We start from the raw sequence: 16,660 nt of genomic DNA on the forward strand, positions 1-16,660 counted from the left end.
TTCTGTCTGTCTCAGTAGGAGCCCTGTACAGCTTGTCGACGTCGAGTCTGCTGTATCCCTGTAGTCCACCTGTGCTGGGAGAAGTGATCGTCCTCTCCGCCACAAACGTAAGGCTGGCCCGCTCTGTCTGGAATATCCATCTCATCTATGTCAGAAGAAGTCCTGTTCAGCCTGTCGACTTTGAGTCTGCTGTATTTCTGCAGCGCATCTGTATTGTGAGAAGTGTTTGCCCTTGCCAACGCATGTGAACTGTATGCTGTGTTCGAAGTATCCCTTCTGTCTGTCTCAGTAGCAGTCCTGTGCAGCCGGTTGACTTTGAGTCTGCTGTATCCTCGGAGCCCATCTGTGTTGGGAGAAGTGACTGTCCCTCTGCCGTGAACGTAAGGCTGGCCCGCTCTGCCTGGAATATCCATCTCATCTATGTCAGAAGAAGTCCTGTTCAGCCTGTCGACTTGAGTCTGCTGTATTCCTGCAACTCATCTGTATCGTGAGAAGTGTTCGTCCCCCTCCAACTCATGTGAACTGTATGCTTGTCTTGAAGTATTCCTTCTGTCTGTCTCAGTAGAAGCCCTGTGCAGCCTGTCGACTTCGAGTCTACTGTATTCTTATAGCCACCTGTGCTGAGAGACGTGGCTGTCCTTCTGTCACGAACGTGAGGTTGGTACACTCTGCCTGGAGTATCCATCTGCTCCAGTTTCTGTGCCTGTGAAGAGAGGGAGGTTGGAATTAATCGCTCACCCCAGGGAGATTCCCTCGCCACCCCATCATCAGACTGTGAATCTGCTGTATACGTACCTGACCGACGTCCATCTGCTCCAGATCTCGTACCTGTGGAGGAAGGAAGGTTGGAATCACTCACTTACCCAAGGAAGACTCCCCAGCCGCCCCACCATAAGACCGTGTACCTGCTGCATACGTACTTGACTGATATCCATCTGCCTCAAATCTTGCACCTGTGAAAGAAGGAAGGAAGGTTGGAAGTATTTACTTACCAGAAGAGACTTACCGGACCGCTCGCCTGTTCACTGCATCCCCACCTGTGAAAGACCTACCTGACCACTTACCTGTTCACTGTTCCAGCCACTACAGGGCCCGCACTGAGGAAGAGAGCGGTAGAGACCCCGGCTGTTGCACCGTCCACCTTCGATCCCTGAGGGCAAGAAGGAAGAAGATTTTAGATTAGGATTTTCAAATTGCTTTTACTTCTAAATAAAATTGTTGAATTTATTTCTCTGTCTCCGACTCCTCCCTCTGACACGCTCCTCGAGGTGGTCCTGGTTCAGGGGTGGGCACAGTCTGGCTTGGCCCATCCCGACCTGTGACAACTCCATGAAAGAGTATATTGAATAAACTGACCAGCCTCATCTATCAAACTTTTTTCTCATGCCACTCTTGTTTGAATAATGTCTTCATATTTATTGTAATGGCTCTATTATTCCACAGGGTAGATCCATGCGTGTGAAACTATGTGTGAATATAATTTCCAGAAGTGCAATATCTGCTTATGGACATTTGAAAGCTTAATAGGCGATTTAGAAATCTCAAAATGCCATTTGAGCAGAAAGTCTAATCCTCTGACTCTCTTCAATACACACTTTGGTATATGAAACCATATTGTGTTCATTATGATTTAATTCCTGTTCAGTTTTTATCATCTTTAATCATCTGGGATTCTTTAATATAATGAGTTTTTTTTTTTCATATAAAATTAAACATTACAGTTTTGATTGTTTTGATCGGTTATAAGGAGAACAATAAAGAGAAGACGACGGGTCAATTAGCTGAGATATTTCTTCTGCAAAAGGATTCTGCCCGATAGACAAGGTCAAGGTAGCATTTATTGTTTCCCTTAGGAGAAATTTGTTTTAGATTAATAGATAGATAGATTAGATTAATAGATTAACATACAACATTAACGAACATTCCAAATCCTAAAATCCTACATCATAACAACAGTACATATATCATATAACACAGCCCTCAGTTCCTGCTCTTGTACTCTTGTACCAGCTATTGCCGTTATTTAACTTCCTGCTGCAGTTGATCATTAATTCATTTAACAGACAGCGGTACAAATGAATATTTGTATTGGTTATACTTGCATAATGGAGCCCTGTATCTCCGACCAGAGTTCATCAGAGCATACTCAGGACACAACACATGGGAAGAGTCTAATCAAATCTTGTTGTCCTGCTGGACGGTGCAGAGCTCAAAGATATCCGGTAGAGAGCTGATCGTCTGTGTCCCCATGATTTTTACTGACACTCTCACCAAGTTATTTATTTGAGCTCTCAGTTTTACTGTTAAACTTCCGAACCAAACAATAATTACATATCTTAAAACAGACTCTATCATTGCTTTATAAAAAATTAACATAATATTCCTGCTCACTCCAAATAATCGTAATCTCCGTAGAAACTGTAAGCGCTGATGGACCCTTGTGCAGACCCATGACACGTGTGTGCCATTTAAGCTCACTGTCAGTGTGGACCCCCAATATTTATAAGAAGCAACCCGTTTAATAGCTTCACCAGAACCCCAGCAGAGCTCCTGTCCCCCGCTGATCTGGGGTCTACGATCTGTAGATAATGGTCGTCACACCAGCCCACAAACGCTTCTATAGCAGCTGTGTAGTCGTCAATACTGCAGTCTCTCGTCAACAAGAGCAATAAAACCGTGTCATCCGAAAAATTTCACAATAAATTGGTTTGACTGCTGGCTAATGCTGTCGTTTGTGTACAGAGTAAACAGAAGTGGCGAACGTACGCACCCTTGTGGGACTTCTGTACTACTCACTGCAACATCCAACAACACTGAGTTCAATTTCACCTGTTGTGTCCTGTTTGTTAAGAAGGAATAATACCACTTCCTTATAAAAGGATTAACTCGTAACTTACTTAATTTCTCCAACAGTTTGTGTGGTTGGATGGAGTTAAACACAAAACTAAAATCAATAAAAAGCAACCTTGTGTAAGCAGCTGGACTCTGGACTGATCTCTCTTAAGTTAATGAGTAAGAGATTTTTTTTAGACTATCCCTTCTCTGTTCTATGTTGTATTTTAATCTTTTGAAAGTGTTAAACCAAAGTGTTGTGTACTTTCCATGTTTCATGAATACAGAGAAAACCGCTCAGTTTCTTAACTTTAGGCCCGATGCTCTTGAAAATACTGAAATAATGTTCAGGGAATTATTAAAACAAAATATAAATATTACTGTGTCATCAGCAAATTGAGTGGTTATTCCCTTTAATTGAGGATGTTTAAGAATTAAGCAAGCTAGAATTGGCGTGCATAATATAAAGAATTGGAGAAATTGTAAAACCCTGTGTCTGGTTCCACACAACATTTGAGTTCTAGGAGTCATTTATAACTGGAGGAGCACTGACATGTTTAGTAAGTTCTGTTTAGCCTTCACACACATTAGCATGGATAAACCATAGACAGAATGGGATAACCCGACCACAGAAGCAGAGTAAGGTGGACTGCTACTGACTAGGCCACCTCGAGGCTATTCCCAGGGAAACGCCCTTCACATCAATATTATCCGTCCCGGAGGCTGCATTTTCAGGACCGCATTTCTAGGACCGCATTTCTAGGACCCTAGTTTTTTGTGACAGCGCCACCTACCGACTCGGAGAACCGCAGTCTCAGGAACGCATTTCCAGGACCCTAGTTTTGGAGGACCGGAAAGAGAGCCACCAAGGGAGTATTTCCACCCAGTTTTAACTACATTAGAGTTTTACAGTTTTTTAAAAGTTTTATTAAACACAAATACTACTTTATTGCAATTAAACCTGGTTCCTAGGAATGTTGAGAAATGATTGGGTCTAAGTAGCATAACATAACTCAAGTAAAATAAACAAGGAATCATGTTATAGTCTTTTCAGTCACTAGATCGACCACATTTTCAAGGTCAGAGGGAGGACAACTGCGGGTAGATTTAAGATTGTGTTTATTTTACAAAATAATATATAACAACTGACCTTGAACACACACAAAACAAATTTGTTCATGACGTGAAGCACATAGACAGAACTTCATGGACAGCATCATCACTGACTCCTAAGAGAGAGAAAGAGAAGTGAATTAAATAAGGAACATTTAGTTGAACATGTTCTACTCTCTAATTTTACATTTCATATTTAAAAGATCTTAGTTACCACAGAGTGCACACACATATACGATACAAAAATATACAAACAATTAATGTTCATAATACTATTATTGCATACTGTTCAAAGATTAGGGGAAAAAATTTATTTTGATGTTGTGGGAACACAGGTTATAGAAACACTCATGTCAATAAAGCCCATCTGAACTGAGGAAAATAATAATAATAGAGAGAGATGCAAGAAATCTGAATAGAAATAACATATTATACATATGTTATGTGTTTCTTGAAAAACATTAAGTTAATTTCATATAAATAAATAGACATAAGGCCTAAGCCTAGTACTTAACCAATTTATTTATTTATCTTTTGTCACACTATTGCCTACCCTGGGCTGTGTCCTTGAAAGCACTGCCTACTCAGGCCAGATAATAAATAAATAACTGCCGCCTTCACCCATGGGCGCCGTATAGGGGGGAAAGTTAGGACAATTCCCCCAACAAACACCCACATGGAAAGAACCTATATGAGGATATATGCGCACATATGAAACCTATATGCAGTTTATGTGCACATATATGCAAAATTGAGGTGCATATATGTGCATATACAGGCCATATAGGTCTTCTGTATTGCTTCTTTATATCCACATATAAGCCCTATATGTACATACAAGATATGTCTCCTATATAGCTCATGGCAGGATCTGGTCATTTTGTAGCTCATATCTCACTTTGGCAACTGTCATACATGATGCCTAGCTCAGATCTATCAATTCGAAGCTCATGGAGCTGAGAAGATCAAAAAGATAACTTTTTTTTTTTTTTCTGTTCAGTTTTTTGTCTTATTTTTGTTCTTGTACTATTTGATTGTTCTTAAGTAAATAAATAATGTAAATTTCTACATTTTGGGGTTTTATTTATGTTGCCTACACTGTAAAAAAAAGTGTAATTTTACAGGTAATGGTCTGTATTTTTTTTACTGAATTTTACCGTTTTGTCATCATACAGTGAATGCCTGTTATTTTACAGATATTTGCTGTAATTTAAAGGTCCACTATTAAATTTACAGGTAATTGCTTGTATTTTGGTTTTACATCAATTTTACGTTTTTTAAAAGGAACTTGTCTGTATTTTTACAAAGTAATATTTTACAGATTTTTTTCTGTGAAATTAGAAAACAAAGAAGGTATAACTGCAGAAATCTGCATCTATGTTGTCCTTACAGATTATTAAGCATGTGGGGGTTAAAGTGAGTTTTTTTTAAGGTTAAAGGAGTCATCACCTCGTATTACCTTGGATACCTACTGCTGTATTATAGTCTTTCAGGCCCTTCTAAAAAAGAAAAGTGGACAAAAAATAAACAGAGAGCTCCTTAGACCCTTATTTCTGAAGGCATTATTGTCTCGCGAGATCTGATGCGATATTTTGGCTGTCGTGGACGGTCATTATAATAATGCAAATATCCAATATACAGGGGCGCGTTGATTGGTTGCAGGAAGGAGGGGGGTGACACCGCAGGTAACGCTTTAGCATATCATTACAAACTGACATCATGGCGCAAGTTGTGAATGAACGCGACCGGCTTCCCGGCCAGTGTATAAGTATGAGGCGCCGTTTAGGGCTTAAATCAAACTTCATTCACGCACACATATGAAACACGCTTGCATAAGTAGTCACACATACATGAACTCTCCACGGACATAACGTTACTCATATGAGACGCGAGCACACACACACACACATATAAGACGCGAGCACACACACACACACACACACATATAAGACGCGAGCACACACACACACACACAAACTAGACGGCGCCTCGTATATAAGCGTTGGGCAATAAATAAACAATAACCGAATTCATGATGATCTCAGTCATTTGTTTTTTTGCAAAGTACGTTAGCAGCCATTCCATGTTTACCTCGAAGCTAATACTCCCGCCAGTGTTGTGCCTGAACGCGTTCATTGAACGATAGTTCATGAACTCATTCATATTTTGGGCGAACGTGAACTGAACGCATTACTGCCTGATGAACGTTACTGTGAACTCGTTCATTCTGGTGTCTGTGAACGAGTTTAACTTCGTTCAATAGGTGCCAGATTTCTAAAGAGCCTTCCAGGCGAAAACACGTCTAAAACACAGCGTAAACCGGCCTTAATATGTAACGTTAGCGGAAAAAACACCCAATCTGGCAACCCCAGCCACCAGTGTCTACTGACTGTCTTGTTCGATCTCGTTCATCAAAATGAACAAATCTTTTTTCGAGTCATTTCGTTCATTTAAGGGGCTTTACATGTTACTATTAACTGCAAATTCCCCGAACACATCAACCTACGCAATCTTGATCATATTCTGAATTAAGAAATCATTATAATGCAGTCAAAAATTGTTTACAGGGAACATAAATAACGTTAATTACTTCACCTCGAGTCTTTCGTTTATTTGTCTAGTGACAGACGCAATAGCATACAATAGCCGCATTAGCAGTTAGCTGCTGTTTGTAACACACAGTAGAGCAATAAAAACACAGTCTTACCGTTTCAATTGCAGGCAATTTTGTTGGAATGGCGCTTTTCCCGAGCTTCGATGCCAACTTCGCCTGATATTGCCCCAAATTTGTGAAGGATTCCGGCGTACAATGTTTAGCACAGCACAAACACCTAACGATAAGCCAGTGGGAAGGGTTGAAGGAACCGCGTCATTAAAAATGAATTTAATCCACTGGTCCCTGATAGCTAGGTCCGTTCTTGGTAGAGAAAACACATTTACATGTTGATTCTGGCAGTCAACCACAGAGCAACTCATGTGTGCACTACGTTTCTGCATCTTTCGCGACTGAATATGAGGGGGAGAGGGGAAGGGCGAGCTTCCTGCTGCGGTGTCCATATATGGTATATCCTGCCCAGTCTTGACGTCAAGACAGGGCAGAAATCAAAATCTCGTTTTTTAGTGCGCGTGCACGTGGGCTATTTTACAAACCCTGAGGTAAACAAACGCTTCACTTTTAAATATCGGCTTCCCGGCCAGTGTATAATCGTTAGGCAATCATAACATACATTGATTCTCGTGGAAAAGTGACATTTGCAGGTGATGACTCCTTTAAGACATAGACAATAACCGCTCGAAATGAACTCGTTCGCACTCGTGTGACGCATGTGGAAATTCAGCACATAATCTCAACAATCGCGTTAAAGTGTTAAATGCATTCCATTCATGTTCAAATACATAAATGCAATCAATTGCATCTAAAAGATTCACTTAAAACATATTATTTTTATAATTAATTCGTCATTGAGTTAGAGCGTGATAAGTCGTACATACCCACAGCAGCGACACTCGAATCTGCTGCGGTACGGCAAGAGAAGAAGAGCGACAAAACACACTGTCTGCAGTACCATTAATAGCCACAGGAGGGGAGCCTTCGAACACCAATGAATATAACCAAATGCTTATTTTATGAAATTCACACATCAAAACTCTTTAAATTAAATACTCTTTTTTAACCTCGTTACACATCCCTCCATCCGTCTCTTTAACAGAATTAAATGACCTGGTTAACAAGATGAAGATAACGACCACACCACTTGACGTCATTCCATCAGAGATTTTAAAAGCAGCTTTTCCTATAATCGGCCCCAGTGTTCAAGTGTTGATTAATTCATCTTTGAACACTGGGGTAGTCCCAAATAGTTTTAAGGGACTGCGATTGCGATTGTTCAGCCTTTGCTTAAGAAACATGGTTTGGATGAGGGTTGCTTGAAAAATTTTCGGCCTGTCTCTAAGTTATCATTTTTATCTAAACTTTTAGAAAAAGTCGTGTTGTCTCAATTGAACCTGTTTTTAACCCTCTGGGCTTCTTCGTAAAATAGTCACACTTAGCTTCCTCCCGCCCGAAAACGGGCGAAGCCTTAAAATGTTACTTTACTTTTTCCCAGGATAACCAATCAAATATATTTTTGTTCTATAATGTTTTCTGATTATTATTTAGAATTTTTGGAATTTTTTATGATACTTTGCATTAATTATATAATTTTTATGAGCTATTTTTTCCATTAGAATTAATATATTTTATTTTATTTTATTTATTTTATTTTATTTTTCAATAAATGCAACATTTCACATCAAAATAGAGTGCAGGCCTAAAAAAAAAAAATTTCAAGTGAGAAGAGCGCCATCTAGTGGCTTCAAAATGTATTAATTTGTGTCATGTCCTATAACCGCCTATAGGCGGCCTATAGCTTTTGTATTTATTTATTTGATTTATTCCCATTCGGAAAGAAAAAAATGTATTACTAAGCAACCACTGAATGGAACAACACAAATTATATATCATTTTAAAGCTTAGGATCTCAGCTTTTTAATGCATCTAATTACATTTATCAACTCATAACGAGTGCTGAGTAATCCCTCTAAAACCAAGTGTACCGCCAGCAGGCGCCACCTAGCTGCGAAAATATTCTTTACCATATTTTTTAAAAATCTTGCCTTGATTAACACAAAGTTAATGTCATTTGAAAGCTTAGAGTCTGAACTTTACAGTGAATGTATCCACTTTGAAAAACTCTTAAGTATTGCTGAGTTATTTGCTGATAAATAGAATTTCTTTTTTTTCATAATCTATAAAATAATGTACTGCAATTTGTCAAAAACATCATACAGCTCATGAAACATTCTCAGATAATTGAAAATGGCACTTCATTTTTTACAGCATATTATTACAATTAAAATGAGCCCAAAATTAACATAATCTATTGCTTTTATGACAAGATATTCTTCATGGAGAAAAAGACTGTACAAAAAGACTATCTCTTTTCCAAATGCTGTAACTTTTGATTCCTTTATCCAAAAATTATAATTTTTTTATCCAGATGCAGCTAACATGTAGGGGGACTTCACTAAAAAATATTTATTTATTTATATACTTATTTCCTTCCTGAGTTATTCCATGACAAATAAGAAAGATATGCAAAATCATAATAAAAATTATATATATATATATTGTCTTTTATGCGCTGTTTCTTGGCAGGACAATGTCCAAATGTAATGTAATTTACATTTTCAAAAAATTTAAAAAGAGTTCTTTCAAACGATACCTACCTCCTTGCTACAGTTTTGGAGTTATTATGATTATATAATTTTTATATAGTTTGGGGCAAAATTGGCTGTTTCAGTCTTACCAGTTCATTTCTCTCTGTGTGTGTGTGTGTGTGTGTTTGTGTTTGTGTTTGTGTTTGTGTGTGTGTGGGGGGGGTGGGGTGGGGGAGGGTGTCTTTTTTGCACTCTTGATGTTCTAGAGTGTCACCCCTTCATTGCTGTACACTTTTTTTCAGCACAGTGGCTGATCTGTAGCTTGTACCACCAAAAGTTTCTCTGAGTTTTCCTATTTTTTCGTATTTCCCATTCATTTCCTATGTCGCCCGTTTTCGGGCGGGAGGAAGCTAAGTGTGACCTTTTTTTTTACGACCCTTTAACATATCAGAATCATCTCCTTGATTTTTTTGTGTGTTCATATAGGTAATAAAACAAAAGTCACCAAGTTTCACCCCCATCCGATGAAGCAAAAAAATTAAACAATTCGAAATGTTCAAGTTTTCGCCCGTTTTCGGGCGAAGAAGCCCATACAGCCAAGTTATTAGAACCTCTTCAATCTGGTTTTACTGCCCATCATAGCACAGAGTCTGCCTTGCTAAAAGTGCTCAATGACATTTTAATTGCAGTTGATGCGGGTAAAAATGCTGTATTGATCCTACTTGATCTTACAGCTGCCTTTGATACTGTTGACCATAATATTCTTATTAGGCGTCTAGAGCATTCATTTGGTATCAAGGGTATAGCCTTGAAGTGGTTTAGTTCTTATCTTAGAGACAGGTCCTTTTCTGTGGAGATAGGCAAGTTCTCTTCATCTTCTACCCCTATTTTTTGTGGAGTACCTCAGGGCTCCATCCTGGGTCCGCTTCTTTTTAACTTGTATATGCGTCCACTGGGGGATATTGTTAGGAAGCATAATATTAATTTCCATTTTTATGCTGATGATACACAGCTGTATCTCCCTTTGAAAGCCGGCGAGTCCATTCAGACCTTGATGGATTGTATTCGGGACATTAAGGAATGGTTATCGATTAACTTTCTCCAACTTAATGAGGACAAAACAGAAGTTATTGTCTTTGGCCTACCAAAACTGAGAATTAATCTCACTAAGGAACTGGTTAACCATTTTCCTCTCAAGTCAGGAACCTTGGTGTCATTATTGACTCTGAATTATGTTTAACAAAACAAATTAATTCGGTTGTAAAAAAAAGTTTTTATCAGTTGAGGTTAATTTCCAAACTAAAATCATTTTTGTCATTCTACGATTTGGAGAAGGTTATTCATGCTTTTATTACTTCTCGCCTGGATTACTGTAATTCCTTGTACTTGGGTCTTCCTCAGTCATCACTTGCTCGGCTCCAGATGGTCCAAAATGCAGCTGCAAGGCTGTTGACCGGGACAAAGAAATACGATCATGTTACCCCAATTTTAGCCTCGCTTCATTGGCTCCCGATCCATTTTAGAATTCAGTTTAAAATTCTGTTGTTTGTCTTTAAAGCTCTTAATGATCAAGCTCCCCTATATATTAGAGATCTTCTTACTCCTCTTGCACACACCAGATCTTTAAGATCTTCAGACAGGGCTCTTTTATCTATCCCTCGCTCCCGTCTAAAATCTAAGGGAGATTGAGCCTTTGCTGTTGCCGCCCCACGTCTATGGAACCAATTGCCTCTGGACATCCGCCTTGCACCTTCAATTAATATTTTTAAATCTAAACTGAAAACTTATTTTTATTCCCTGGCATTTTAATTATCTCCTGATGCTGTTTCTGTCTGTTCTGTTTGGTTGTTTCTGTGTTTTATTCTATTTGTTTTTACTTTGTTCAGAACTTTGGATAGCCCTGCTATGTTTAAATGTGCTATATAAATAAAATGTACTCTTACTTACTTACTTACTTACTTACTTACTCCACCTCCCCAACTCCACCAACAACATTTAGGCATCTTGCTACCAAACTCATCTAAACCAAAGAATCATCTACAGGCTTTTTTTTTTATACTACTTACACACACAGTATAATTACAGTACATAGTAACAGTACCAGGTAAGCACGCCCTCACATGATGATGATTGGTCGATTGATACGCTTAAATCTGATTGGCTAAAGAGTACGACGGATCCGTGGAGGAGGAAAGCGCTGCCAGGAAAGTCTAAAAAATTCACACCCGTGAATGCCGATTTGCGCATTAACATTCAAGGATAAACTCGTAAATTTGAAACATTAGAACGTTTTTGTTAACAGTTGTATATCTATGAATTGTGTTTTGCATTTGTGAAATGTATTTTATGAATATATAGTTATTTTGCACATATGAATTGCTTTTTGTGATTTTTTTTATTTTTTTGTGCACATGAATTTGTTTCCATGCATGTGAAATGTGAAAGTGCTCTTGTTTTTATCCTCTCTTAATCCTTGTAAATATATCTTAAACATGCCTCTAGATTTAATCTCTGTATATAGCATTCATCTCATGGTTTAAACTTAAAATCTATTCACTAAAAATCTGTATAAAAAACTGTATTATAATTACTGTTGTTGTTTTTACAGTATTTCTATGTTTTGGACTCTTTGTTAATAGTATTTAACTTTTCATTACTTGTTAATTTGCAGTCAGGAGTGTTGTAATTTCATTGCACTGCTGATGATCATGTACATCATGTAAAAAAATATATATTAGTAAATGGACGTGAACTTCCATAAACCAGTAGAGTAATTAGTGTTCTGAGTTCAAGCACTCCGACACGCAAAGTGAAGCATTCACGAGACCAGACTGGAAAGAAAGCGAGGGTTTGTTTTACGTTGATCACGATTAGATCATTCCCACCAAGACAACAAATATGGTATAAAATAAATGATTGATTTCCTCTGAGATCAAATCCTGCTCTGGCCTCAATGAGGGGATTCAGAATCAGCCAGAGAATCTGTAATGCTGATTATATTGGCCGTGTAATGAAAACAAACATAGATCACACACACACACACACACACACACACACACACACAGCGCAGGAGTTCTGGCTCTGATCCAAAAGGAGTGACTATGATGGAATAAAACAGGAATCTCCCACAGACCAGCTCAGAAACATCAGGATGGAGACGCACAGCTGGATTCTCTTCATATGGGGTGAGAGGTTTATTTATAACATATAGATCATCCGTAAAGTTAATAATGCTACGGTTTTCTTGTAGTGTTTGTGTCGGTCTTCAGTCATTGTTTTCTAAAAGAGCCCGTTCTGTGAACCGACCGAGTAGCTAACGGTGTAAACAGTGAGTGTATAACTTTGACATTTCATCAACATCCGACGCACATGGCACCTTTAGCGTCAATATGAGACGCAGATAGATATGGGCCAGAAGGCGCCTCCTAGCGGTCTAACCCTAACCCTACACCAGACCTAAACCTACCCATAATCTGCGTCTCATATTGACGCTAAAGGGTGCCATGTGCGTCGGATGTTGACAAAATGTCAAAAGCGTCAGTATATGACGCCCTAGGATGAGAATGCGTTGGATTTTTACACTGTTTTTACACTGATATAACCAGGGTAAAAACAAACAGTGTGCCTCTGTGATGCAGTTCAGTGTCCCGGGAGAGATTCAGTCGTACTGGCGGCTCTTATATAAACTCTCTTCTGCGGAAAGATATCGAAACTAAAACTAAAGCTTGCCTCGTACTCCAAATGTGTCAGAACGTTGTTCGTCTTAATACAATACACAATACAGAGCAACTACACGACATCTGTCCCTTCTGCAAGATGTTCAGCAAAGATAACATTCATTTATCACTTTATTCTGAGACATTCGAGCATTTGTGGTCTGTCTATTGGAGACGTATAGACTTTTGCCCTCATCTAAACAGCAAGCACAAATCAAGTCAATCAGCCACATTTGAGGCATAAAGATTAATAAAAGAAAAGAATTTAAACAGACTTTTCAAATGATAATGATGGTAAATACATCAAAATGATAGTAATGAGAAACACATCAACATGATAATAATGATTTCTTAAAATATGATGATGGCATTTGATTAAATGATAAAACACAAGCAAGAAATCTTTTTTTTTTCCTTTTTCTGATTCATTAAGAGGATTTACTAATTGTAGAGTTAGCAAAAGTTGTCATGAGCATTGTAATGTTTGATGCGGATGTCATAAGAAATATCAGTAGACTGTGAAGATTTTAAAAATGCATATCATATTAATGTTGTCACATTATTCAGGTAAAAAAAAAAAACATTACTATACACTATCAAGAAAACAACAACAAATAAAAATTCTATTTTGTATTTTTACATTAACAATGTAATTAAAAGTTCTAGTTATTAACATGAAATATATTTCCCATCAGGTTAGTGTTAAGTTTTCAGCTGGGCATGAGGCTGAGCAAATACCATAATGTGTTCAGCTTCGTCAAAATAATAAAGAAAGAAAAGGATGGAGCAAGAAATTGTAGACCCCCTCAAAGCGGTGGAGCGCATGGTCTGTGCTAGCTGAGTTTATCTAATGCAACTTGTGTGATGCTGGGTTTTCTTCAATTTGCAGTTTTTTATTCTTAAATGCTTTGTTCTAATCGCCATATGCAATAGTGTCGGTAAATGCAAAAAGACTGTTTGAATATGAACCGTGTCTGTGTGTGAACACTGTTAAAAAAACCCAGTGAAATTTACGGTAAAAAAACGGCAGCTGTGGTTGCAAGTATTTTACCGTAAAAAATAAGGTAGCAACCTTTTATGTTTTACGGGATTTAAATTTACGGGCAAAAAAACACAATGTAAAAAAAAACCTGTGAAATTTACGGTAAAAAACATTAGCTTGGTTGCCAGTATTTTACCGTAAAAAATATGGTAGCAACCTTACTTTGAAAAAAAAAAAAAAAAAAAACCTTCAGCAGGATTTAAATGTGTGGTAAAAAAACATCAGCTGTGGTTCCCAGTACTTTACCATAAAAAATACAGTAGGAACCTTTTAGTTTTCACGGGACAACCGTTATATTACATAAACCGATAAATGTTATCATTAAATTTCACTGAAGTATTAAAGTTTGCTTTATATCTTTGTAATATACTGATAACCATCATAATAACACAAGTGGTAAAAAAAGAAAAAAAACACGACGATTTAAGTATAGGCCTACCATTAGTTTTCCACAAACTGAGGCACATGTTAATATTGAGAAGGTGCACAGTGTCATACACACAAACACAAAACACCATCATGGTGACACACACATGACTCCAAATAATGCCATAAACATTCATTAAACAATATATGATGTAATATAAACCCCAAATGTATAAAACTGATAACAAAAACCAAGAAGAAACATAATTATTTAAATGAAATAGCATCAAATGTGAAGTGTCACACAGGGAATTCTGGGAATGTCCATTTAGAGAAACAACAGGAACAGAAAAAAGAGACGAGCAGAAACACAAGAACTACAACTGACTTCAGACACAGCCTCAGATGAAATCAACTGAAGAGAAAAGAAGACATTAAATCTGTGAAGATCTCAGCAGAGGAGGATTAAACAACTCCACAAACAGCATTACCAGCTTCACTTATTACTAACCAGACTGACTTTATTTCTGTCAGACGCCTACAGTTCTGTTTGAGAATTAACAGAGGTTTAGATGTTGATGATTTATTGTTTCATTTGAAGTCACCATGATGGAGATCAGTGACTGCTTTAGTTGGGGTTTTGACCCTTGACTTTCTGACTTTAGTTTTTCTCTGCCTGCTGTAACTCTGTGTTTATAAGACATGTTGATTATGGCTAGGAAATCAGAGAGAAAATGAATCGTGTGATGGCACACACAGATGTCACTGAACTCATTAAAATTCTTCTTTCTGACTTCGATTTATGTTGTTGGTTAGTGAATCTGCATAAATGCCCAGAATTTTTGATATAATATAAAGGATTTCTTAAAAGCTGTTTTAAAAAAAAAAAAAAACTTCCTTTTAGGCACACACAGATGTCAAGATTCAGTCTATGCATCTCAACAATGGTGACGAGCAGAATATTCAATTAGGAAAAGTAAATTACATAGACAATTCAGATCATAATTTATTCATACCGCAATGCATGATGGGAGCCATTAATGAGTTGTGATTGGTGGCAGCCACTGCAACATGCTTTATTATTGTCACCATTGTTGAGATTCACAGGCTGATTATTGATGTCTGTGTTTTAAATGAATTTATCTGAAAGTCTTTTGATCAGAACAATGTTTATTAAATATTTTAAATTATAAGTAAAGTACTGATAATTATAGGCTGAATAATCATTAAACTGCAGCTAACAAGTTAAACCAAACTATCTCAATAAGTTTCCTTTTTCAGATCACAGCATGATTATGTCAAAACATAACCAACACTATAAGATAACATTTTACTTTGTTAATTTAACTGTTATAAATTAATAATAGCAGACAAACAACAGTAATATTAAAGTAAACATATAATGGTCTAGAGCCCAACTAAAGCAAACACCCATCACCTTAATGGTAACTTACAATTTGTGATTTTCTTCTTCAGTGATTCTGCTTGTTAACATCAGTGTCTTCAATAATGCTCAATCATCACTAAATTAATCACTTAATTATCTCCTTAGCCCTAAATGCCGCTTCATCTGAAAGCAGGTGATGGCGATTTACTACTAATCAAGGAACCGGCTTTACTGACGAGATGCGCATAACAATATCGCGATTTAAATCGCCCAGCCCTAATTGAGCCTCCAATCAAAACTCATCAGTATCTCCCAGCATGCATTGCAGCAGGAATACATTATGCTGAATTGCCTTAGTATTTTCTTTTATTATTATATCTGCTTTTATTTTTGATGTTGTTTTTGTTGCAGCTTTTTAGTAGCTTGTTTTGTGATGTTCAGAGTTTTATCTGATTATTGTGTTGATTGTCACCGTTGTTGAGATTCATACACTGAATCTTGATGTCTGTGTTGGTTTAAATTGAGCAGTAGTTCAAAACCTATTTTCTACACCATGTATTTTTAAAGTTCTTCAGATTATCTGTTCAAACTTTATTATTTTCAATAAAACATCAACGTCTAAACCTCTGGTAATTCTCAATAATTAGATTACAGGAAACCACAGCTGACAGGTTTTTATTTTTATTTTTTTATATAAAAGTTCAGTTCAATGTTCAATGCCATAAAACCTAAAATATTACTACCGTATTTTTTTACGGTAAAGCACTTGCAAGCTGCTAGTTTTTTACCGTAAACTTTAGTTCAGTGCCGTAAAAGCAAAAACAATTCTACCGTATTTTTTACGGTAAAGTACTGGCAACCACAGCTGCCAGTTTTTTTCCGTAATATTTAGATCACTGCCGTAAAACCTAAAATATTGCTACTGTATTTTTTACGGTAAATCGCTTTCAACCAGCTGCCAGTTTTTTACCGTAAACTTTAGTTCAATGCCGTAAAACATAAATA

General features: G+C 37.3%; 1 protein-coding gene across 12 annotated transcripts in view; it reads left to right on the forward strand.

Moving 5' to 3' along the window:
• Positions 1–12,072: 12,072 nt before the first annotated feature.
• Positions 12,073–16,660, forward strand: part of LOC307154379 (integrin alpha-L-like) — a 48,476-nt gene continuing 43,888 nt past the window's right edge. For 4 of the 12 annotated variants that reach the window (XM_079864278.1, XM_079864280.1, XM_079864284.1 and 1 more), the window contains exon 1: positions 12,073–12,329. In XM_079864278.1, coding sequence (XP_079720404.1) covers positions 12,296–12,329 — 34 coding nt within the window. In that variant the 5' untranslated portion in view covers positions 12,073–12,295. The remainder of the gene's footprint in view (positions 12,330–16,660) is intronic. The other 8 variants (XM_079864273.1, XM_079864279.1, XM_079864281.1 and 5 more) reach the window with 6 other exon arrangements.

The sequence above is a fragment of the Squalius cephalus genome, assembly GCF_949319135.1.
Source record: "Squalius cephalus genome assembly, chromosome: 2".
NCBI lineage: Eukaryota > Metazoa > Chordata > Actinopteri > Cypriniformes > Leuciscidae > Squalius > Squalius cephalus.